The sequence below is a fragment of the Neovison vison genome, chromosome 14 (genome assembly GCF_020171115.1).
Source record: "Neovison vison isolate M4711 chromosome 14, ASM_NN_V1, whole genome shotgun sequence".
Lineage (NCBI taxonomy): Eukaryota > Metazoa > Chordata > Mammalia > Carnivora > Mustelidae > Neogale > Neogale vison.
Window position 1 is genome coordinate 10452210 of NC_058104.1, and position 19430 is coordinate 10471639.

The window sequence follows — 19430 nt, forward strand, 5'->3', positions numbered from 1 at the left end:
CTGGACGCAGCGCAGGGATGGAAGGAGAGGGACAGGACATGGCTCTAGAGGCTTCTGGCTTCTGAGGGGCTGGGGGAGGCCACCCAGGAAGCTGGGCCAGGGACGGTGAGCAGGCAGACCCCGGCCTACACCCAAGTGCTCTACCTCCACGAATGTTCTCGCCCACCGGGCCGTATGGGGGCAGGGGTGATTAGTCCTCTCGAGCGGCTGTAGCTCGATGCTGCAGACCGGGGTGCTCCAACAAGACTCGGGGTGCCGGGCCGGCCCAGTCGGTAGAGCCTGCCGTCCTTGTCCTTGTCTCGGGGTTGTGAGGTCAAGCCCCACGTCGGGCCTGGAGCTTATTCAAAACCAAACACCAGGTATCTGTTTTCTCACTCTGGAAGCCAGTGGGCAGGGGTGGGTTCTCCGGAGACCTCGCTCCTTGGCGACCTCACCACTGCCGAGTGGCGGCCTGGTCCCATGGCCTCTTTCCTCTGCACGTGCACCCCTGGCGTCCGTGTCCTCATCTTTTTTTTTTTTTTTTAAAGATTTTATTTATTTATTTGACAGACAGAGATCACAAGAAGGCAGAGAAGCAGGCAGAGAGAGAGAGGGAAACAGGCTCCCTGCTGAGCAGAGAGCCCAATGCTGCGGGGGGCTCGATCCCAGGAACCTGAGATCATGACCTGAGCTGAAGGCAGAGGCTTTAACCCACTGAGCCACCCAGGCGCCCCCATGTCCTCGTCTTTTATCGAGACGCCGGTAGGACTGGAGGACGTCCCACTCTAAAGGCCTTACTTAATTCCCTCTTTAGAGATCCTACCTACCTCCAAATACAGGTGCATTCTGAGGCACTAGAGCTTACAGCTTCCACATAAGAATTTTCCACAATTCCAGCTCTCAAGTGCATGTGCCTCCTCGTGTGTGTGTGTGGGACACTCCCTAAGGACAGGGACTGGATCTGAGCCCTCTGTATGGCCTGGAGGGGGGAGGTCTCTGGGATGGGTCCCCGGGGCCGTTGTCCTTCCCAGAAGTGGGGACTCCATTAACCGCCGCCTCAGCCCCCATACCACTCCCCCCTTCCCTGCGAGGGAGCGACGGGGTGGGGGTAGGCAGGCTGCAGAGTGAGGAGAGAAGTGTGACAAATCCAAGGGCTGGACGCTGGGGAGGCCCTCGCCCCCCCGCCACATTGGCCCTGGGGCCCTCCTAGAAGGCCGACAGTCACAGAGCCCAGCAAAGTTCCAAAGAGCCCCCAGCGTGTAAAGCACATCCGCCACCCGCCTGGGGCCCAGCCGCCTTCCTGGAGGGACAACTGTCTGTCCAGCTCCTGCCACTCCCTTCGTATGTCTGGGACACTGCCTTTCTGCTCTGTGTCCTCCTAGACTCAGCCCTGGAGAGTTCACGAAAAGGTGTCCCTCCTCCACAAGGACTCGGTTCAGCCCCTCACCCAGACCCAGGCCCGCCTGCATGGCCCAGGCTCCCAGGCAGCCGGGCTCCCCACCAGCCACGCACCCACCGCAGACAGAGGAGTGGGTGCCGCGGCGAGCCCTTCCGGCCCAGGCCGCGGCCGCCATGCCCAGCTTCTGGACACGACCAGCCCAGAAGCTCCCACCGGGGGACCCAAGGAATGCAGTTTGTCCTGCCCTGGGATTCCCAGTGTGATCTCCAACCCCGGCTCCCTAAGGGTTTCCAGGAGCTTCGTAATCTCTTCTAGAACATTCCTTCCCCACTGAGCTCGCCAAGGTTGGTTCCTGCTCTTTGTGGCTGAGAACACGTCAGGGCCTAGGGGCCGGAGAGGGGTTTCCAGGCCCTGTGGAGATAATTTCCTGGGTGGGTGAGAGACCCCACTTCTCCCACCAGTGGAATGTAGTTCTACCCAGTGAAAAATGATCAAGAAGCGATTTATCCAAATGAGAGGAACAGCGAGTGAGGGGACCCATGACAGGCAAGTAAATGTCGGGGCTTCTGGTTTTCTTCCCCCCAAATTCTGCCAGTCACAAATTTTTGCCGGTCACGGGGTTTTTCAGGATGATTCAAATGTTCTGAAGTTGGTTCTGATGCGCAACTCTGTGAACGTGCTAGAAATCAGCAAACTGAACACTTTAGGTAGGTACATTGCACGGTATTTGAATTATATCTCAACGAAGCTGGTATTTTTTTTAAAAGAAGGCAAAGATTTATTTGCCTTTTATAAAGTGGTCAGTCAACAAACATTCATTAAGCCCCTGCTGGGGAGCCAGGCACTGCGTGAGCTCTAGCGCCACCACGGTGAACAAACCAGACACATGGTCTCCGTCCTGGAGTTTCCAGTCCCATGAGAGAGAGGCAAAACTCACCCTTTTAAATATTTAATCATAAAATAGAAAACATGCAGCAAAGGGAAAGAACAGGGATCCCAAGAGAGCTGAAGGGTCAGGAAGAGCTTTCCTGAAGAGGAGACACAGGAGCTAAGGGATGATCTGGAGGAGCAAAGGAGAGAAGTGTTTTACACTGAGAGGGGAAAGCAAGTGCAAAGGTCCTGTGGCAGGAGGGCTGACTAGACACCCATGTGTCTGGAACACAGGGAGCAAGGAACAGATCGACAGGGTCTCAAAACTGAGACCCTGAGATGGTGAATCTAGATTCTGGTCTTGCAGCGGGAAGACTCTGCAAGTTTTGAGCAAAGGTGGACACCATCAAGTTCATAGTCCGGCCCCTCTGCATGCTGGGAGGAGGATGGGTGTGGGGGTCAGGAACACTGATATGGAGAGACCAGCTAGAGACGGGATGGCTGGCTGGGGGATTGCAGAGATGATGGGCAGGAACGCGTGTTTCAGAGGCAAAGAGGAACAAAGTGAACCCAGAGGGTGAGAGGGAGCGGTGATGCCCCCCTCCCCCGGTTTCCACCTGCTGTCATCCTGATTCCTTTGATTTTTGGCCTCATGAGTCATCTGTGAGTCATCACCCCCACAATCTCCGCTGTTTTTTCCTTTTTTAACAATGAACTTGTTTTTAGCCACTGGAGTTGGAGGCCTTTCCTCAAATACAGTCCTGGGGACAATTTAAAAGGCCATTTAATAAAAGATTCACCATGACATGGCGGTCATTACAGACTCTGCTCGAGGCTGTCACAGGCTGGCCTGCACAGTGTGGGGTCCAGCAGGCGACCCTCTCTGGAGCATGACTGTGGGGCCCAGTCGGGTGGGGCCCATGCTGGGCCATGACCAGTCCTGCTTCCCCTTCTCTACGTGGCTTCTGCGACACCCTGGCATCTCTGCCGCCACAGCCCTGAGCCGGAACACCACCGTGCGCAGGGCTCCCAGGAAAGCCTCCTGCTGACCTGGGGTAGGGGGTCATCCATGTAAAATATTAACTTGTGAACGTTCTTCCAAACTCCCGCATTTGCTAAGGTGGCATCCCCAGAACTCCCCCTTTTTTTAAAAAAGATTTTATTTATTTATTTGACTGACAGAGATCACAAGTAGGCAGAGAGGCAGCCTGAGAGAGAGGAAGAAGCCGGCTTCCTGCCGAGCAGAAAGCCCAATGTGGGACTCGATCCCAGGACCCTGGGATCATGACCTGAGCCGAAGGCAGAGGCTTAACCCACTGAGCCACCCAGGCGCCCCCCCAGAACCCGCTTTTTTGGGGAGTCTGCTCTGAGGCAGGCTGGGGGACAGAACCCCTTGTAGGACATAAAGCGCCTCCATTTTGCAGTCACAGACACACACACACACCCCCGAAACCCAAGAATGGCCTCTCCTGTGGCGTCTCCTTCATCTACGAAGTCCTGTTCCTCTGGCCACCTCCTGAATATTCTGGAATCCACCTCCTCCTCTCCAACTCCCTTTGTCTGCCCTGGTTCAGGCCTGGTTCCATGTGCCTAGAACACCAGGCCAGTCCCCCTCATCCTGGCCTCCAGCCCCTCGTCCCTGCTGCCAGCCGCTGCCCCCACAGGGTGAGCCCTTTTACCCCTGGACTCCCCGACTCTCTCTCTCTCTCTGCCTCCCTCCTTCCGCCCCTACTTGACTCACTTCCATGTGCCCCTCAAGACTCTTCTCCGAGGCCACCCTCGGGAAGCCCCCTTGACCTCCAGGTGGGGTTGCTTTCTTCCCTGGGCTACGCGTTACCCACTGTGCTGCGACGTGTGTCCTGGGCACACATGGGGCATGGCTGGGGCTGTGTCTAGGATCAGTATAAGCCACGAGAGGGCCCTGGGACACATAAAAGCCTGGGGCGGGGCAATTCCTGTTCCTGCTCCATCCTCCCGTCCTGGGCTGGCTCTTTCCTGTCTTCCTCCTCACCATACCCCCCTGGGCAGGCCCCAAGCTGAGTGTCCGGGTGTAGAGCGCCTCTCCCTCTGGTGTTGGAGCCAGGCCTGGACAGGACAGTGGGAGGCGGGCTCTGCCGGACAGAGCTGGTGATCGTGGCGGGGGCACTTTGACCCCTTCTCCGATTCCAAGAGCCCCAGACGGTCCCAGCTTCCATAGCTCAGAATTTCAAAAGTGGCTGCCCCAAGGGGCTGGCTCCCATGGTCCATGTCACCCAGGACCCTGGAGCCTGAGCTCCTGACTGCATATGAATCTGCTTCCGCCTGCACCTGGAGGAGGTCTTGCGGCTGGTGGGGGTGGACAAGTCACGGAGCCCTGACCTCCGGGGACCCCACTGAGTGGCGGCTACTCTTCTGCTTTGGGTCACTGCCGCAGCCCGCCAGCCCCCAGTGTCCCGCCGCTCTGTGAATGGGAGTGCGCATGTGCGGGGCTGGACGGCTGCGGCGCGTCGGCGCCCCCGTGTGGCCACAGCAAGAACCACCGGCCTTGCCAACAGCTGGACGCTAGCAGGGATGGGGTGAGAGGGAGGCTCAGGCCGGGTACACTCTGTGGGCCCAGCCCTGTCCCCTGCACAGGGCAGAGCAAGGCTCCCTGCACCCCGCTCCCGGAGCCTGGAAGCTCCTGGTCAGGGCGGCCTCTGCACATTACCTCTAGCCTCTCCCTGATCCTCCCTGGGGAGGGCGGAACAGGAAAGGCAAAGGCAGGGCCGCTAGCATTGGTGATGCGGGAAACCAAGGCAGAAGAAAAATTATTAAATTTCCTTACTAATCACAGCACACTGACAAGTCCTTGAAAGGGGCAGAGTGACGTTCCTGTGGGGACTCAGCTGCCTGGATGTTGACATTTTGCTAAGGGCAAAGGGCAATCTTAGCTTGACCCCCCAGGACCCCGTAAGTCTATTTTACACATAAAAATTCATTGGCAACTTCCTTTATCTCTAAACCCTCAAGATACACGTTGGCAATTATCCTCCAAGCATATGACACACAGATACACATCGAAGAATCTCGTGAAAGTTTTTACTAAACAGTAATAAATGACCTTTTCCTAACAACAGCTAGCCCCCTCAGGACCCTGGAGACCTTGCTTCCAAAATTCCTTAGAGACTTACGCTCTCTCTAAGCCCTCCCAACTCGAAAGTATATATAACGGGCCACTCCTCACCACCCTGGTGCCGCTCTCCCTGCCCATGGGTCCTGTCCCTGTGCTTGAATAAAACCCCCTTTTTGCACCAAAGACGTCTAGAACCCTGACATCTGTCCTACATCAGTGGGACTGTAGGCAGGGGTGAGGAGGAGGGTGCAGGGGCTGGGAATAACTACCACGTCCTTGCCCCCACATTGGCCACAGCCACACACGCCCCAGCCACAAGGGCCAGGCTAGGGGCTGAGGCTGGGGAGGGGGTCCAGGCCAGGCTCATAGCCCACGGGCAGGGTGGCGGCTTCGCTGGGTGGGATGTGGTGGGTCATGTAGCGCTTCCCCATGAAGGAGCCAATTCTCAGCTGCTCCGGGGCCTCCTCCGGCCACCACAGGCTGGAGCTGGATGGGGAGAGGAGGCAGCACTGGGTCCCCGGTCCTCCTGCAGTCTCTCCCTTTCCTTCCTTCTAGAAGCAGCTCCTGGCCCACCTCCTCCAGGTGGTTGCCCTGACTACCCCGGTATCAGGTCTCTGAAGTGACTGAGGGCTCCTTGGAGAGAAAACAGGCCCAGGAGGAGAAAGGTGGTGGTGGGGGGGGCAGGGGACAAGGGCAGAGTGAAGGGCAGGGCAGAGGGAGGTGACCCCTTCTCTGAACCTGGCTTCCGAGGAGCTGCTGGGCCACCTCCCTGCCCTCCAGGTGAGGCAGACTGGGGGTGGAAATTTCTGGAACATCCCTGAAAAGGGGGCGTCCCAGGCGTTGGGACCAGTGAGAAGGGAGGGACCCCCCAGGGTCGGGGAGGGGCCCCGGGGCTATCAGCACTCACAAGCGTGCGGTGGACGCTGCCAGGAAGGCCAGGAGCAGGAGGCTGGCCAGGGAGGAGAGGATAGAGGTGATGACGATCATACCACCACTGCGTCGCCCTGGCCACGTGTCGATGGAGGCTGGCGACTTCCCTGCGCACAGCAGCCGCTCAGAGGCTGCCCCGTGACCCCGGGGCAGTCCCTTCCCCCACCCAGGCTGCCTCTCAAGGCCTGGGAGCCTACGGAGCCCTCCCTTCTGTCCATCTCAGCCAGGCATCTGTGCCCTGTCGGCCTGTACCCCCCATGGCCCTGGCCTCTTAGTCCCCCCTTCTAGGCTGTTCCTGCCAATGTGCCCGCCCATGGCCCTGCCCACGGCGGGCAGAGCTGCAGCAGAGCTCAGGACCCACCACGTGGCTGCCCTGCTCCCTGGAGCCTGGCGTTCAAGGCCTTCAGACGACAAGACCCCCACCCCCTCTGCCCCCTCTCCCCTCCCTCACCAACAGCCCAGCCTCTGTAGCCTGCCTCCCAGGTGTCCCTCACAGCGGACACCGGCCTCCCCTCAAGTGCAGTTTCCTTAACCGGGGGAATCCCGGGCCCTGCTGAGGGAAATCTCCCAGAACCCACGGCCCTGACTCTGACCCTGGCCTCCTGCATGTCCCGGCCCTTCTCCACCTGCAGGGCTTGGCCCAGGGCTGGCGTTGGAGGGGAAGGCTGCTTCTGCCCACGACTGGGCTGGGACCTGGGCACCTGAGCGTTGGCAACATTTGAGCAGGGACAGACCCGTTGTCTCTGCCAGTGAGGCTGACCCGGTGCCCCACCTCCCCTGCACAAGCTTCTGCTTGGAGGAGGGGCTGGACTTGGATCCTGCGTCCAGGTCCCTGGGCTCCCTGGTGTTGTGGTGGCAGGGGGTGACTAGTCGGCAGGGGTAGGCAGGAGCCAGAGCAGTCCCCCCACCCCCAGGGCTACCTTGGTGAAGAGCGATGGGGTCGGACCACCTGGTCTCGGCCTGGGGTGAGCCCCTGGCGTCCATCAGGAGGAACTTCACCCTGCGGAGAGGAGAAGGGGGGAGGTCAGAGCCCCGGCTGCCTGCCCACAGCGGCCAAGCTCCAGGCGGTTCTGGGCCAGGCTCTTCTTGGGGGGCTCCTCTGAGACCGCTCTGACGACAGCGACCCCGGCCAGCAGGTCCCAGTGTGTCTGAGCCGCTGCTCTCCAGAAACCCCATCCGGTTTAGAGGGACCCAGTCACTAACTGTCACATGCAGAGTCCTCAGGGTGACTCAGCAGGCCAGATGGAGCCGGGAACCCCAGGACTCCCAGAGAAAACAGCTGGCCAAGTGGCGTCTAGGAAGCCATACAAGGCCCCCCGGTAGGCTCTGGCACCCTAAGCAAAGGTCCAGGGAGAGAGGGAGGGGTGAGGTCAGGGTGCGCTCAGAGCCTGGGATCCCGGGGAGGAGGCGGGCTGAGCACAGAGGGCACCAGAGGCTGCGCATAGGAGCTCAGGTTGTATCTTTGCTCCAGGAGGGGAGCCCTGAAGGCGTCTGAGTGCGGAGGGACCTAGAAGGGCAGGCACGGAGGGCAGCCAGCTCTGGTGGCTGCTGGGGGTAGGGGCAGGAGGTGAGAGGAGGCCGAGCCAGGAAGTGGGCAGGGGGGAGGTGGGAGGGCAGTGCTGTAGGGTCGGGGGCCAGGCAGGGGGCACAGGGAGGCTGTGGATGGAAGGGCCGGTCCTGCTCGCACCAAGCCCACCTTCCCCGCGCCCCGAGCTGGTCTTCTCGGCCTGCTTGGACTCCCTGAGGACCCTGGGCTGCTGCCATCTGGACACTTGCTCTCCCACTCTGGCTCCCCCCGCAACCCTGGCAAACCCTCGCCGCCCTGTGCCTCAGCTCTTTCACCTGAAAAAGTGGGTGCTGGTCTGCTCGCTGGGGGCTTACATTCCTGCCAGATCTGCCTGGGGGCTAGTGACTGCAGACCAGTGCCCCCACCCAGTCCCCAACTCTGGGCCTGAGACCCCCAGCCTGTCTGTCCCCACCAGCCCTGTCCCGGAGGCCTCCCGGAAAAGCCGCATTCTGCCGGCCCCCAAGCTGGGACGAGCGCTCCTTGAGCCCACAGAGGCCTAAACCAGAGCTCGTGAAGGGGAAGCGTCTGGGGAGAGGCTGGGAGAGGCCGCTCACCTCCCCCTCTCCCCCAGCACAGCCCCTGTCTGTCCCGGGATCCGGGCAGGTGACCCACCTGTAAGGTCCGGGGCTGGGGAGCGGGCTGTTGCAGTAGGGCGGCTGGAGGAGGTCAGCAAGGCAGCCGGGGTCATTGCCCACCCGCAGCAAGGGGACGTCCCTGCCGCCGCCTGCGGGGTCCTGACAGGGCAGCTGGTCCAGGGACAGGGGCAGTGTCATATAGTGCCCCTCCGTCAGCAGCCGTGGGAAGGCTGGGATCTCAGCTCGCGTCTGTGGGTTCTGGAAGTCTCTGGAGGCTGCGGGAGAAAGGGACAGACAGGTGGGGCTAGGGAGCCTAGCCCCTTGCTGGGTCCAAGGCCCCCCAGAACCTGGCCCTCCGTGCCTCAGGGCCCAGAGGCTCCCTCCAGGCACAAATCAGGTAACTTGGTCGCCCTCTCAGAGCCCAGCAGGATAAAGCCCAATGCCTGGTCCACCACCGTGGACTCTCCTCCGCCACCCCAGACCCACACCGTGACCCACCGTTGCTGAAGGCCACCACCAGCCAGATGGTGCTGGCAACGCCGGCAAGCCCGTCCAGGACACAGCGAGGCTGCTCCAGGGAGAACGTGGTGGCTGTGACCTTCCCTTCTAGGTCCCAAGCTGTTATCTGTGGTGTGTAGGGGATCAGCTCTGTGGCCACAGAAATAGGCATGAGGGTCCTGGAACCTGCTCTCCCCTGTTGACGGGGGGTGGGGGTGTGTCCCAGCTCCTTGGGTCCGGCCAAGTGAATTCATTCCAGGACCCCCACTCACCCAAGCTCATACAAGGCAGGGGCCAGGCCAGTGCCCACGCGAGGAGGAGCAGCCCTGATAGGCCAGGTTGCCTCTGGGGGAACCCCATGATGGCCCCCTGAGCTCGCCCTTCTCCCACATCCACAGCCTGGGGCTGATCGGGCTTCCTCCTGCCACACCCGCCCCCAGCGCCTGGAGGAGCTGGTTAGTCCGGCTGCAGCAGCGGGAGGCTGGCTGAGGTCTGGAAAGACCTGAAAATGTAAACGCGCCCCACCCTCTCCCACTCACCCAGCCTACCCTAAGGGAGCTGGGCAGGCCTGTAGCGTGCTTCGGACCAGGGCCCAATGCCAGGACCGAGGGGGATGCCCCCCAGACCTCCAGATGCCAGCCAAGCCCCCGAGTCCCATGTCTGAACTGGGGTCCCGGCCAGCCTCTCTACCCCAGAGAGGACCCAGTCTCTGGAAACATGGGCACAGGGCCACATGCCTGAGATTCCTGCACCCCAGGTGCCAGGAGCCGCCCTCTGGCCTTCTGTCCCCACCCAGGCAGTGGGAGCAGGCTGCGGGATGCAGAAGCCCTACCTGACCAGTCCAGCTCCAGCCCTGGGGCCAATCTCCATGCCCTCCCTGCACAAGGCCACGTTCTTGTCTAACAAGAGTCCGGAGTCAGCGAAAGGCCCTTTGACAGCTGACAAGCCTCCCACTTACTTGACTCTTTTCGGTTCTATTTTTTTTATAAGATACAATTAAAAAAAAAAGATAATTCACATAAAACTCATCCGTTTCAAGTGTACTGCTCAGCGGGCTTTCACAAGGTTGCGCAAACACCACCACTCAGCTCGGAACGTGCGGATCACCCCGAGAGCACACGCTGTACCCATTGGAAGTCCCTCCCCATTCCCCGCTCTCCAGGCAACCAGGCATCTGCTCTCAGCCTCCCCGGACTTCCCTGTCCTGAACACTTCACATGGACAGAATCACACCAGTGGCAAGCTAGGGCTGGCTTCTTCCCCTTAGCGTCCTCTTGAAGCCTGTGACCAGCCTCTGTTCTTAGGGTTCCAGAACTTTCCCTCCACTGTACGGAGACCAGGCATTTTGTTTCCCGGCTGCTCAGCGGACGGACAGTTGGGCTGTTGGCTGTTACAAATGACGCTGCCGCCAGCGTTCACGTACAAGTTTTGTGTGGACCTGTTTTCTGTTCTTGGATACACGCCTAAGGGTGAAATCGCTGATTCATAGGGTAACTACCTTTTTTTTTTAATCTTAGTTTTAAGTCCTCTATCTCCACACCCGACATGAGGTTCGAACTCCAGATCCTGAGATCAAGAGTCACAAGCTCCACTGACTGAGTCAGCCCGGCCCCGCTGCTGCAAAATTCAAATTTATAGACGGAAGAAAAATGCTTTAACATATAATATACTCATCTTTAGACCAACACACAAAATAGACTTTAACTTTTTTTTTCTTGTGGGGAAAAGGGGATTAATGGAGGCAAAAGTACCCCTGGCCCACTCAGGATGCGGCCGGTGTCCCTGGAGCCCCGGGCCGGGGTACTGGCTCCTCCTAAGAGGGTCGAGAAATTAGAACTTTGAGGATGGGGTCAGGGGCCGGGGCAGCAGTCCAGCTCAGGGCGGCGGGGTGGGGGTGGGGCTCTCGGGCCTCACCGCAGCCTTGGTCACTGCGGCATGTAGGTGGAATGGGCAGTGGGCGGGTCCCCTCCTGCTCGGACTTAGCAGCACACACGCGCGTGTGCACATGCGCAGCCTCTCCGCCGACAAACACACCAGGGCCTGCTGACTTTGGCTATAGGGCATTTATTGCAAACACAACATCTGAGGTATGAGAAGCTGACCCGGAACCACGGCTGCCCGGGCTACGATGGGGCAGCCTCGCCACACCCCACGCCGGGCCCCCGGCACTACGGACCCAAAGCAGCCCAAGGGCGGGGCCCCACGCTCTGAGGTAGCTGCATCGTAAGCCCCCACGAGTAGAACTCCCAGGCCTGCCCAACTCCCACGCGTCTCCAGGCCTGGAGGGGAGGAGGGGGCAGAAGGCAGGCCCCCCGACAAACACCGCAGGCTCCGAGGAAAGGCACCTTCCTGTCTGCCCATCCCAGGGACAGCCCAGCCAGCAGCGCGGGGAGGGGGCGGCTGGTGGCTGGAGGCAGGCAGGTGGCGCAGGGTGGGGCCCGGCCAGGCTTGGGGGGGGTCACTGCTGCTCTAGGCAGTCCTCGGTCACCCCCTGGGCCGCCAGCTCAGCCAGCACATTCTGCAGGTAGTTGGGGTCCGGGTAGCCGTGGCCTGTCACATTGCGGTCCATCTCCGTCTTGTGGTGGATCTCGTTCCACACCACTGTGTCCGTCTCTCCCGTGGTGCTGGACGTCCCCACTGTGAAGATGAGTCGCCTCTTCCAGGCCACCTTCAACAGCTCCAGGACCTGCAGTGGGGGAGGGGAAAGGGGGAGGGGCTAATGAGCAAGTCTGGTATGGGTTTCTCACCCCAGGGGGCAGCAGGGGGCCAGAACCCACTGGCCGCTCCCCTTCCCTGGTCTGACCTGCCCCACCAGGGGCGACCAGGGCAGGCACAGCGGGCACCTGCCCGGTCTGTTTGACCTGTACCGTGAACCGCTGGCAGGGCCCAGGCTGGCCGCTCTCCTAAGTGACCCAACCCAAGTGAGCCCCATCTGCTGGGGTCCCCAGCCTCCAGCGCCAGTCCTGATACCCCTCCCAGAACTCCCCCTGCTGACCCGATGGCCCAAGAGGACCCCCCACATCGGAGGGTGCCGCCTTCTGCCGCTCAAGCCGCACCTGGGGCCAGGCTAACCCTGCCCACAGTCCAAGTCTGAGAACCAGCGCCTCTCCGCTCCCCACCCCTCAGCTACCCGCAGGCGCGCTCACAGCAGCCAGAGGGAGCATTTTCAAACCCCCCATCAGCAACACCCAGGGTGGCCTAGGGGCACCCGACGCCCCACTGCCTCCACACCGGGCTCTGGTTCTCCCCCAGAATCTTCCCAGCCTCCAGCCAGACCCACCGACTGCCGGAAACGCTCTCCCTAGTCCCCGTGCCTGAGGTAGCTCCGCAGCCCGTCCCAGTCTCCCAGTCCTCTCCTGTCCCTTCCTCCCCCCACCGCCCCCACCCACCAATGTCGTCACGCTAGCCTGACCGAAGGGCAGGTGACCTGGCCCGAGAGGTTGCTGGAAAAGGCCTCCTCTCCAGTCATCTCTCCCGGGGGAGCGTGCCCAAGGCACAGCGACCCGCGGGAAGGAGGGGCCAGCAGGGCCAGCAGCCCCAGAAGAACAAGCAGCAGGTGAGCAGGGCAGAGCTGGCAGGGCCACCAGGCTGGGCCCTCCCCACCCACCCACCTGCTCCAACCGCCCACAGGCAGCTGGGCCCCTACCAGCCGGGGCGCCCTGCCTCACCTTGCGGCCCTGGGCATTGTCTGGAAGGTAGCACTGGCGGGGAAATCCCCTGGCGGTGAATGGCTTCCCAGGGTTGGGGTGTTCCGGGCCCTGCAGGAGGAACACAGACACTGGGCCTGGGAGGGTCCTGAGAGGTGCCCAGCAGCCCAGCCCACCCTCTGCCTCTCTGGCCGGGGCTATCTGTACACCCGTGACCATCCCAATCCGTGTCACAGACGCAATGTGACACGGCCTCCCTCAGTGACCGCCTTCCCTGACCCCGTGACACTCGGTTTGGCATCAGACGCTCCTGCTAACGCCCCACCCCTCCCCAGTGAGACTGGAACTCCTCCAAGGCCAGGACACACACTCCCACCCCACTGGTGCCCCTGCAGGCACTGGGCTCTGTGGCCATGATGGCCACGACTCCTTCCGGACGCCCTCACCCCGCGCTCAAGACGGGCCTGCAGCGGGGCACGAGGCAGGGACCGCAAACAGTTCGGCGACCGTGGACGGTCCTTGCTTGTGCCCTCTGCCACTCAGAGGCACCACACACCTCCACACTCCCCCTGCTCCGGGGCTCTGAGGCTGTCAGGGATGTTTTTAAAATTCACTATGACCCACTGAGAAGAAATGGAGGGAAACCACGGAAAAGCACATGATTGAACAAAACAGGGACACTCCACCTGTCACAGACGGGCCCCCGTGGGTCCTGGTCTCCACTGCCCTGGACCTTGACCACCTGCCACCAGTTCTGAGGTCAACCCGGGCCCAACCAGGAGGGCCTAGGGCTCCTATTTGGGTCTCTGCTAGGACCCTGGGACCTTTTGCTCGGGTTCCTGTCTTGTTCCTGCCATCAGAGCCGACACCACCACACCCAAAGCAGGCCTGGATCTGGCCACTGAGCTGGCCTCCCAAGCTGGCCTCCTCCCTGCGGGCACCTCCCTGCCCTGGGGGATCCCCTGTTATTCAGCCCCCAACACAAGCACTGCTCCTGCTTTAGATACTTGGTCTTCCACCCGGGACAAGTCGAGCTACGACGTCTCCGCCTCCAGGATGCCCTCCCTGCATTAGGAAAGGGCTGAAGGCCATCTCTTTGCTTCCGCAGCCCTAAAACCTTGTTCTACCCTCAGACACCGGTGCCTCCTGGTTCCTGAGAGCCTGAAATCGGGAGACTGGTGCCTCCCGACTGCCCCAGGGACTGGACTGCTGGGAAAGGGGCAGCGTAGGAAGAGTGGCCCAGACCGAGAAGGGCCCATTCCACGACGGTCCAAGGAGGCTCCTCTCGTGCCAGGGCCCCTTACCTGGATGCCGTGAGGAATGTTGTAAACTATGAGTATTGTCCCACAGTCCTCATGGCCGGGGAGGGACACTTGGAACTTGAAGACCTCCATCTTCCCCCGGGGCTGGGTCCCAGTTTTCTCTCCGTAGATGGTCTTGCAGGAAGGACACTGCAAACTTCCGTCCTGAGACAAAGCAGAGCACCACAGACTGAGCCGGCGGCCCTGAGCGAGCGTCTAGCATGGCCCCTGCCCCACAGCAGATCCCCGGCTCGTCCCCCCCCCATTCCCCGCCAGCACAGAAACCCGACCACTTCCTGGAGAGATGGTCGGCACGGGGGCGAGGTACCGGGAGACCAGCATCGAGTAGGCAAATCGGGTCGGTGCACGAAAGTCTTCATGGAGGAACAGGTTTCAGACCCAACAAAAGATCCCAGGCCCAGTCAACGCCTGGCACAGGCCCCCTGGCTGGCGCAGGGTGGCCCAGGGGGTGCTGCAGGAGAGACCACGCCATGCCCCGAGGTCTGCCTCCCTGTCCTCCCAACCTCTGTCCATTCCGGCTAAGTGCCACCAAAGGACAGCGGTCAGGGGTCACTTGCCACCTCCACCCCTCCGGCGGCCAACCTCCATCCTGCCACAGGCCCAGGCCCACAGATAGCTCGACGCTGCCTCCGAGAGTGTCCCGGGCCCCCCGCAGAACAGCAGCAGGAGCGGGGAAGGACTGTGGGCAGGTGACCCCGCTCCCCCGGGGGCAGACGCGCGGGCACCTTGTTCCCGTTACAGTACATGGCCAGCAGACACAGCAGGTGGAAGGCATGGCTGCACTTGGTGAGGCGGCCCACGGCCACTGGCCCAATGGTCTTGCTGTCGGTCACGTCGCTGTAGCCAGACACCACAGCCAGTTTCTCCATACAGATGATGCAGTCCTGGAGGGAGACCAGCACAGAGCACGCTCACTGACGGCCCGCTGTGCCACAGGGCGGGGGGGGGGTCCTAACAGGAAAAGGCCTTCGCTGCCGAAACACCAAGATTACGGGCAGTCAGTCCTTCAGTCAGCTGGTCCAAAGGCAGGAAGACAGATGCATCACCAGGATCTACGCCATCAGAGGGCCCATCACAGCAGAGGGGACGACAGACGGCCACAAGCACAGGGGCGGCAGGGGCCTGAGCACTGACAGCAGCACAAGCTGAAGACAGCAGACACTGGCCGGAAGACAGGATATAGCAGGGCAGGAAATGGAGAAAACAGGGCCACAAAGCTGGCTGTCACAGGGGAAAGGGACAAGGTGGACAAGGACGGGAACGGGCACGGCAGGGAAAGGGAAGAGAATGTCCTGAAGCAGAAACCAGATCCCGAAGGTTCTGATGGCCGAGCTCGGGAGCAGGACTTTGTCTCCCCTGTCAGGGGACCCTGCCAAGGGGCTTCAAGGTGCGGCTACCAGCACTATCACAGCTGTCTGGGGGCTGTCCAGCTGGCAGCCTGGGGGCCAGGAGGCTGGTGCAGAGCAGGCCAGTTATGCCAGGGGTGGGGGGCACAAGGTGAAGGTAAGAACAGAGACTGGTGTGCTGTCCCCTGGGGGCACAGACAGCGCTGGAGGGAGGGTGGGAGACACGGGGACAACCTCCAGGTTACTAACCCTTTACCAGCCAGAGCTGCGGGAAAAAGAGGGCAGAGGCCTCCATGCTATCTTGGCACGACTGCCCTTTAACCCACGACCCACCCCACCCCTCCCTGCCCCAGAGTCCTTGGGACTCTCCACTCAAATCAGAGACCAGGGGCACAGCAGCCCCCAAAACACAGCTCAGCACAGAAGCCTGGGTCCAACCGAAGCTGCTATGAGGGTCTGGCAGGCCCCGCAATGACAGCAAGGCCAACCGGTTCTCCCCATAGCCAGAGGAGCAGGACCGCTATGGGGACAAAGCCTCTTCGCTTTTCCCCAGCTCAGTCCTCGGAGAGCGGGGCGGGCTCTCCCATCCCTGGTCTCCAGGATGGCACAGGGCGAGGGCCACGCGGAGGCCTGGTGAGGAGCCCCGGTCAGAACCACCGCGCGTGAGCGGCGCAGCTAAGATCAGAACGCAGGCCTCTGAGGCCAGGCCACCTCCCCTTGGGAAGGCCTGCCTGCCCCGGGACGCCGGGAGTTCACACCGCAGGACCCGGAGCACGGCCGGCACCCAGCGGCACCTCGGTTAGTGCCCGCCCAGCAGAGAAAAGGCTGCTCCCCTCCTCCGGAGCCACCCCTCGTCTCCAAGGCAAACCAGAAGCAGCACGGCTCCCCCGACACGTGCCTCATCTGGGGCCGCTTTCAGCTCTTCCGTGTACTTCTTTATCACCTGCTCTGGCTCCGGCTTTGGAGTCCCTCCTGCAAGAGAGAAGAGCGTCAGCGGTGTCCCGAGGACGACGCACTGGGGTCGCGGAGTCCAGAGAGGAAGGAAGACAAGGGAGAGGCCCAAGCTGCCAGGAGGGACCCGGAGAGGGGCGAGCGTACAAGAGGACAGAAGCGGCGTCCGCGCGGACGCTCGGAGCTCGGCCGGGCAGAGCCCTATGGGTCCACCCGCGGGAGGCCCGGCCCCAGGAGCCCTGGAGGCGACGCAGGAGGACCGGAGACAGCTGCCGGGCCCAGCCCTCAGGAGCCGCGTCCTGGGCCTGCACCACATCCCCACACACATTCGCTCGGGAGGCTGGGCCCAGGCTCTTCCGAGGACACACAGAGAAGTCAAACGGCAGCTTCGACCACAAACTGCTGTGGAGTGTGTCCCGGCACCGCGGTTTCACCCAACCTCCGTTACTCCTGTGAGAAAGTCAAGGCGAGAGAAGGTCCAGGAGCTGAACGTGCAGCGGGTGCCTGCCCGGCGGGCATCTGTGTGCACGCCGACTGGGGACAATGCTACACGGACGTGGTCACGACAAGCCTTGGTTTTTCTCTCGCCGGGCCCTGACTGTGGGGTCTCAGCGACACGCCAAGTCCGGGAAGGAGCCCCGATGCAGGAAGAGGGGCGCCCCGGTCCCTCGAGACCGTCCACTGCACGAAGCTGGGAGGCTGGCCCACGCCGGCACCAACCCTGAGCCTGGCCCCAAACGGGCACCCCCACGCCCCCAGAACGAGAGACTCCCCCAGCTGGGGGAGACCTGGGCAGACCCAGGGCTTCTCCAGCCAGAGGCAGCAGCAGAATGACAGAGAATGGCAGCAAAGCCGTGCGGGAGCAGAAAGGATGGCCAGGGAAGACCAGTGCAGCCGGGGAAAGCTCCTCTTCCTGCCTCGGGGTCGCTGGGCAGGTCCCGCTCTGAGCCTGTCACCAGAGGGACCCCAGCCTGAACTTGAGCTCAGAGCCACCGGGTGTGGCTGCCAAGACAGACAAGCCTGAGGGCTCCACAGCCAAGGGCCCTCAAAACCAGAGAAGGCCAGGGGACGCCGAGGAGGGGAGCAGAGGCTGGGAGCCGGCGACCTCGGGTTTTATTCTGGCTGTCACGCAGGGACCGAAGCGTATCACCTGAACCTCCCCTCACCTAAAAATGGAGACGTCATCCTGACCCAGACTGTGAGTGTTGTGAGAGGCAGCTACAGACAAAAGAACACCACCCCACCAACACAGAGACAAGCCCCCGAACGTCTCCCCAAAACCTCACACCCCCAATGCACCTCCACCCACCTCACACACACCCCCACACACAAACGGCCCTGACCCTGACACATACACCCCCCACCCACATAAACATACCCCAGCCCCTCAAAACACACACACCCACGCACCTTTCCCCCATCACATACAACACATACACACAGATTTCTAGGCCACTGACTGGTCACTGGGGAGAAAGCCAGGCCAAAGCACAAGGACCACCAGCACTGGCAGCCATCCCAGGAGCTATTCAGAGTGGGGGGAGAAGCATTTCAGAAAAGCACAGGGACCCCAGGACCCCATCTACCAGGACTAGCCTCGGGCCCACCTCTGGTGGGGTCTGGCTCAGCATCCTTTTCCACGCCACCCGCCCTTGCCCGGACAGCCTTGTAGAACCCAAGGTAGCCCAGGAGCCACACTTTTCTTAAGGGGGCCAGCCAGGGGACCACCAGCCCCAAGAAAGGGACATCTGAGCCCACGAAGGAGGATGAGTGTCTGCCAAGAGCCTGTGTTCTTCCCAGGCAAGTCGGAGTGTCTCCGGAAGCTCTGGGCCCGCCCTGCCCAGCTGCCGGGATAGGGGTGAGGTGGGGAACGGGGTGTAAAGCCCCGCCACTCCCTGGCCCTCCCTGCCACCTGCAGGGCTGGGGTTAGGCAGGCAGTGGGCACGATCAGGCCCCCTGTGCCGACGTGCTGGGCGCCTCATGTGTGCTCTTATTCCGTCCACTACCATCCTGCGAAGCAGGAGATGCCAGCTCGCGAACGGAGACACCAGCGTGGGACATGAAGCCAGAACCCAGACTGGAACCCAAGCAGGCTGGGCCAGGGCCAAGCTCCCTGCTCACTGCACCACACTCAGGGTCACAGGGCTTTCCGTGCTCTGTGCGTTTCCAGCCCAAAGACGGAAGCATCAGCTTTCGAAATGGCAGGTTTAGAACTCACTACCCACAGGCCCCTTTACGTAAGTCTGGCTAAAACCCACAGCACCTGCCACGGTTCTGAAACCCCTTCCTCCCCAGCCGTGTGATGGGCAGGGCAGCGCCACTGCGGGACCCCTCCGAAGTAGCCCTTCGTGGTGGCCAGACAGGGCCGGGGCCCTTTCCTGAGATGCATGCTGGCCCTGCTGAGAGGGACAGAGTCACCCCCATCCCGAGCTGGCCTCACCCCACGCTTGTGTTTATACGTCACAGAGTCCTCAAGAACAGGCCCCTCACACTCCAGCTGTGCCAGAAGACAGGAGCTGAACTCTGGGTTTTCGGGGGAAAGTGGCTTCCAGGGCCCACCTCCGCGCCGAGGGCAGGCAGAAGGGCACTGAGCCCCTCCCCTGGGGTAAAGGAAGCAGAGAAGGGCCGTGGGGGTCAGAGAAGAGCGATCGATGCAGGAGAGTCAGAGGCAGCAAGACTCGGAGGCTTAGCAGAGGCCAGAGAGCACTTGTGAGCGGGAACTACCTTTCATGGGCATTTTCCTCAATCTCTTAACTGAGCTGTGACTTTTAGAGGCCAGACAGGAGGCGGGAGGGCTGGCGGGCTGGGGTGCGCGGCTAAGACACACAGGGAGTCCAATGGCTGACAGCAGAATACTCGTCATGCCTACACGGGGTGCGAGATCAGACATGCAGAGAAGGGAGAAACGTTAGAAGGAGTCATTCGGCATGTGACGTCCACAAACCCCGGCTGAGTCCAGGTGGCACCGTGAACAGCCAGCAGGACCCGCGGATCTTCCCGAGGAATCAGCCGCTCGAGGCAGCAAAGCCCCAGGCCAGGAACCAGGGAAATGCCCAGCTCATCAGATCCCCACAGGGGTCTGTCCGAGCCACCAGCTGGCCCGCACTCCCGTGCGGGGAAGGGGGCGGGACGAGGCCTTCTGCTTCAGGGGGCCACGATGCCATTCCAGGCAGGAGCTGCCGGCGCCAGGTGCTAGGAGAGCAAAGGGGTGACGTGGAAGGACGCGGGCAAGCTACGGAGACACGGACAGAGTCT

General features: G+C 61.6%; 2 protein-coding genes across 4 annotated transcripts in view; both read right to left on the reverse strand.

The window, feature by feature from the left end:
* Positions 1 to 5277: 5277 nt before the first annotated feature.
* Positions 5278 to 9413, reverse strand: UPK3B (uroplakin 3B). Its single transcript, XM_044234085.1, has 6 exons — positions 9182 to 9413; positions 8910 to 9059; positions 8449 to 8686; positions 7190 to 7269; positions 6247 to 6376; positions 5278 to 5825 (listed from the first exon to the last, which is right to left on the reverse strand). Exons 1-6 carry the CDS (start codon positions 9267 to 9269, stop codon positions 5666 to 5668), a joined length of 846 nt encoding a protein of 281 aa, XP_044090020.1. The 5' UTR covers positions 9270 to 9413; the 3' UTR covers positions 5278 to 5665.
* Positions 9414 to 10953: 1540 nt separating this feature from the next.
* Positions 10954 to 19430, reverse strand: part of DTX2 (deltex E3 ubiquitin ligase 2) — a 35181-nt gene continuing 26704 nt past the window's right edge. For 2 of the 3 annotated variants that reach the window (XM_044234082.1, XM_044234083.1), the window contains exons 6-11: positions 18900 to 19040; positions 16123 to 16196; positions 14604 to 14762; positions 13861 to 14022; positions 12578 to 12667; positions 10954 to 11595 (exon numbers count right to left, since the gene is read on the reverse strand). In XM_044234082.1, the coding sequence (XP_044090017.1) occupies positions 11368 to 11595; positions 12578 to 12667; positions 13861 to 14022; positions 14604 to 14762; positions 16123 to 16196; positions 18900 to 19040 (854 nt within the window). In that variant the 3' untranslated portion in view covers positions 10954 to 11367. The remainder of the gene's footprint in view (positions 11596 to 12577; positions 12668 to 13860; positions 14023 to 14603; positions 14763 to 16122; positions 16197 to 18899; positions 19041 to 19430) is intronic. The other variant, XM_044234084.1, reaches the window with a different exon arrangement.

Coding starts and splice junctions, on each gene's coding strand:
- UPK3B (XM_044234085.1), bottom strand. CDS start 9,269: ATGGGGTTCCCCCAGAGGCAACCTGGCCTATCAGGGCTGCTCCTCCTC. Junction 7,270..8,448: donor CCCAGCCCCGGACCTTACAG/GTGGGTCACCTG, acceptor TCCTCTCCGCAG/GGTGAAGTTCCTCCTGATGG. Junction 5,826..6,246: donor GCAGCGTCCACCGCACGCTT/GTGAGTGCTGAT, acceptor CTCCCCATCCAG/CTCCAGCCTGTGGTGGCCGG.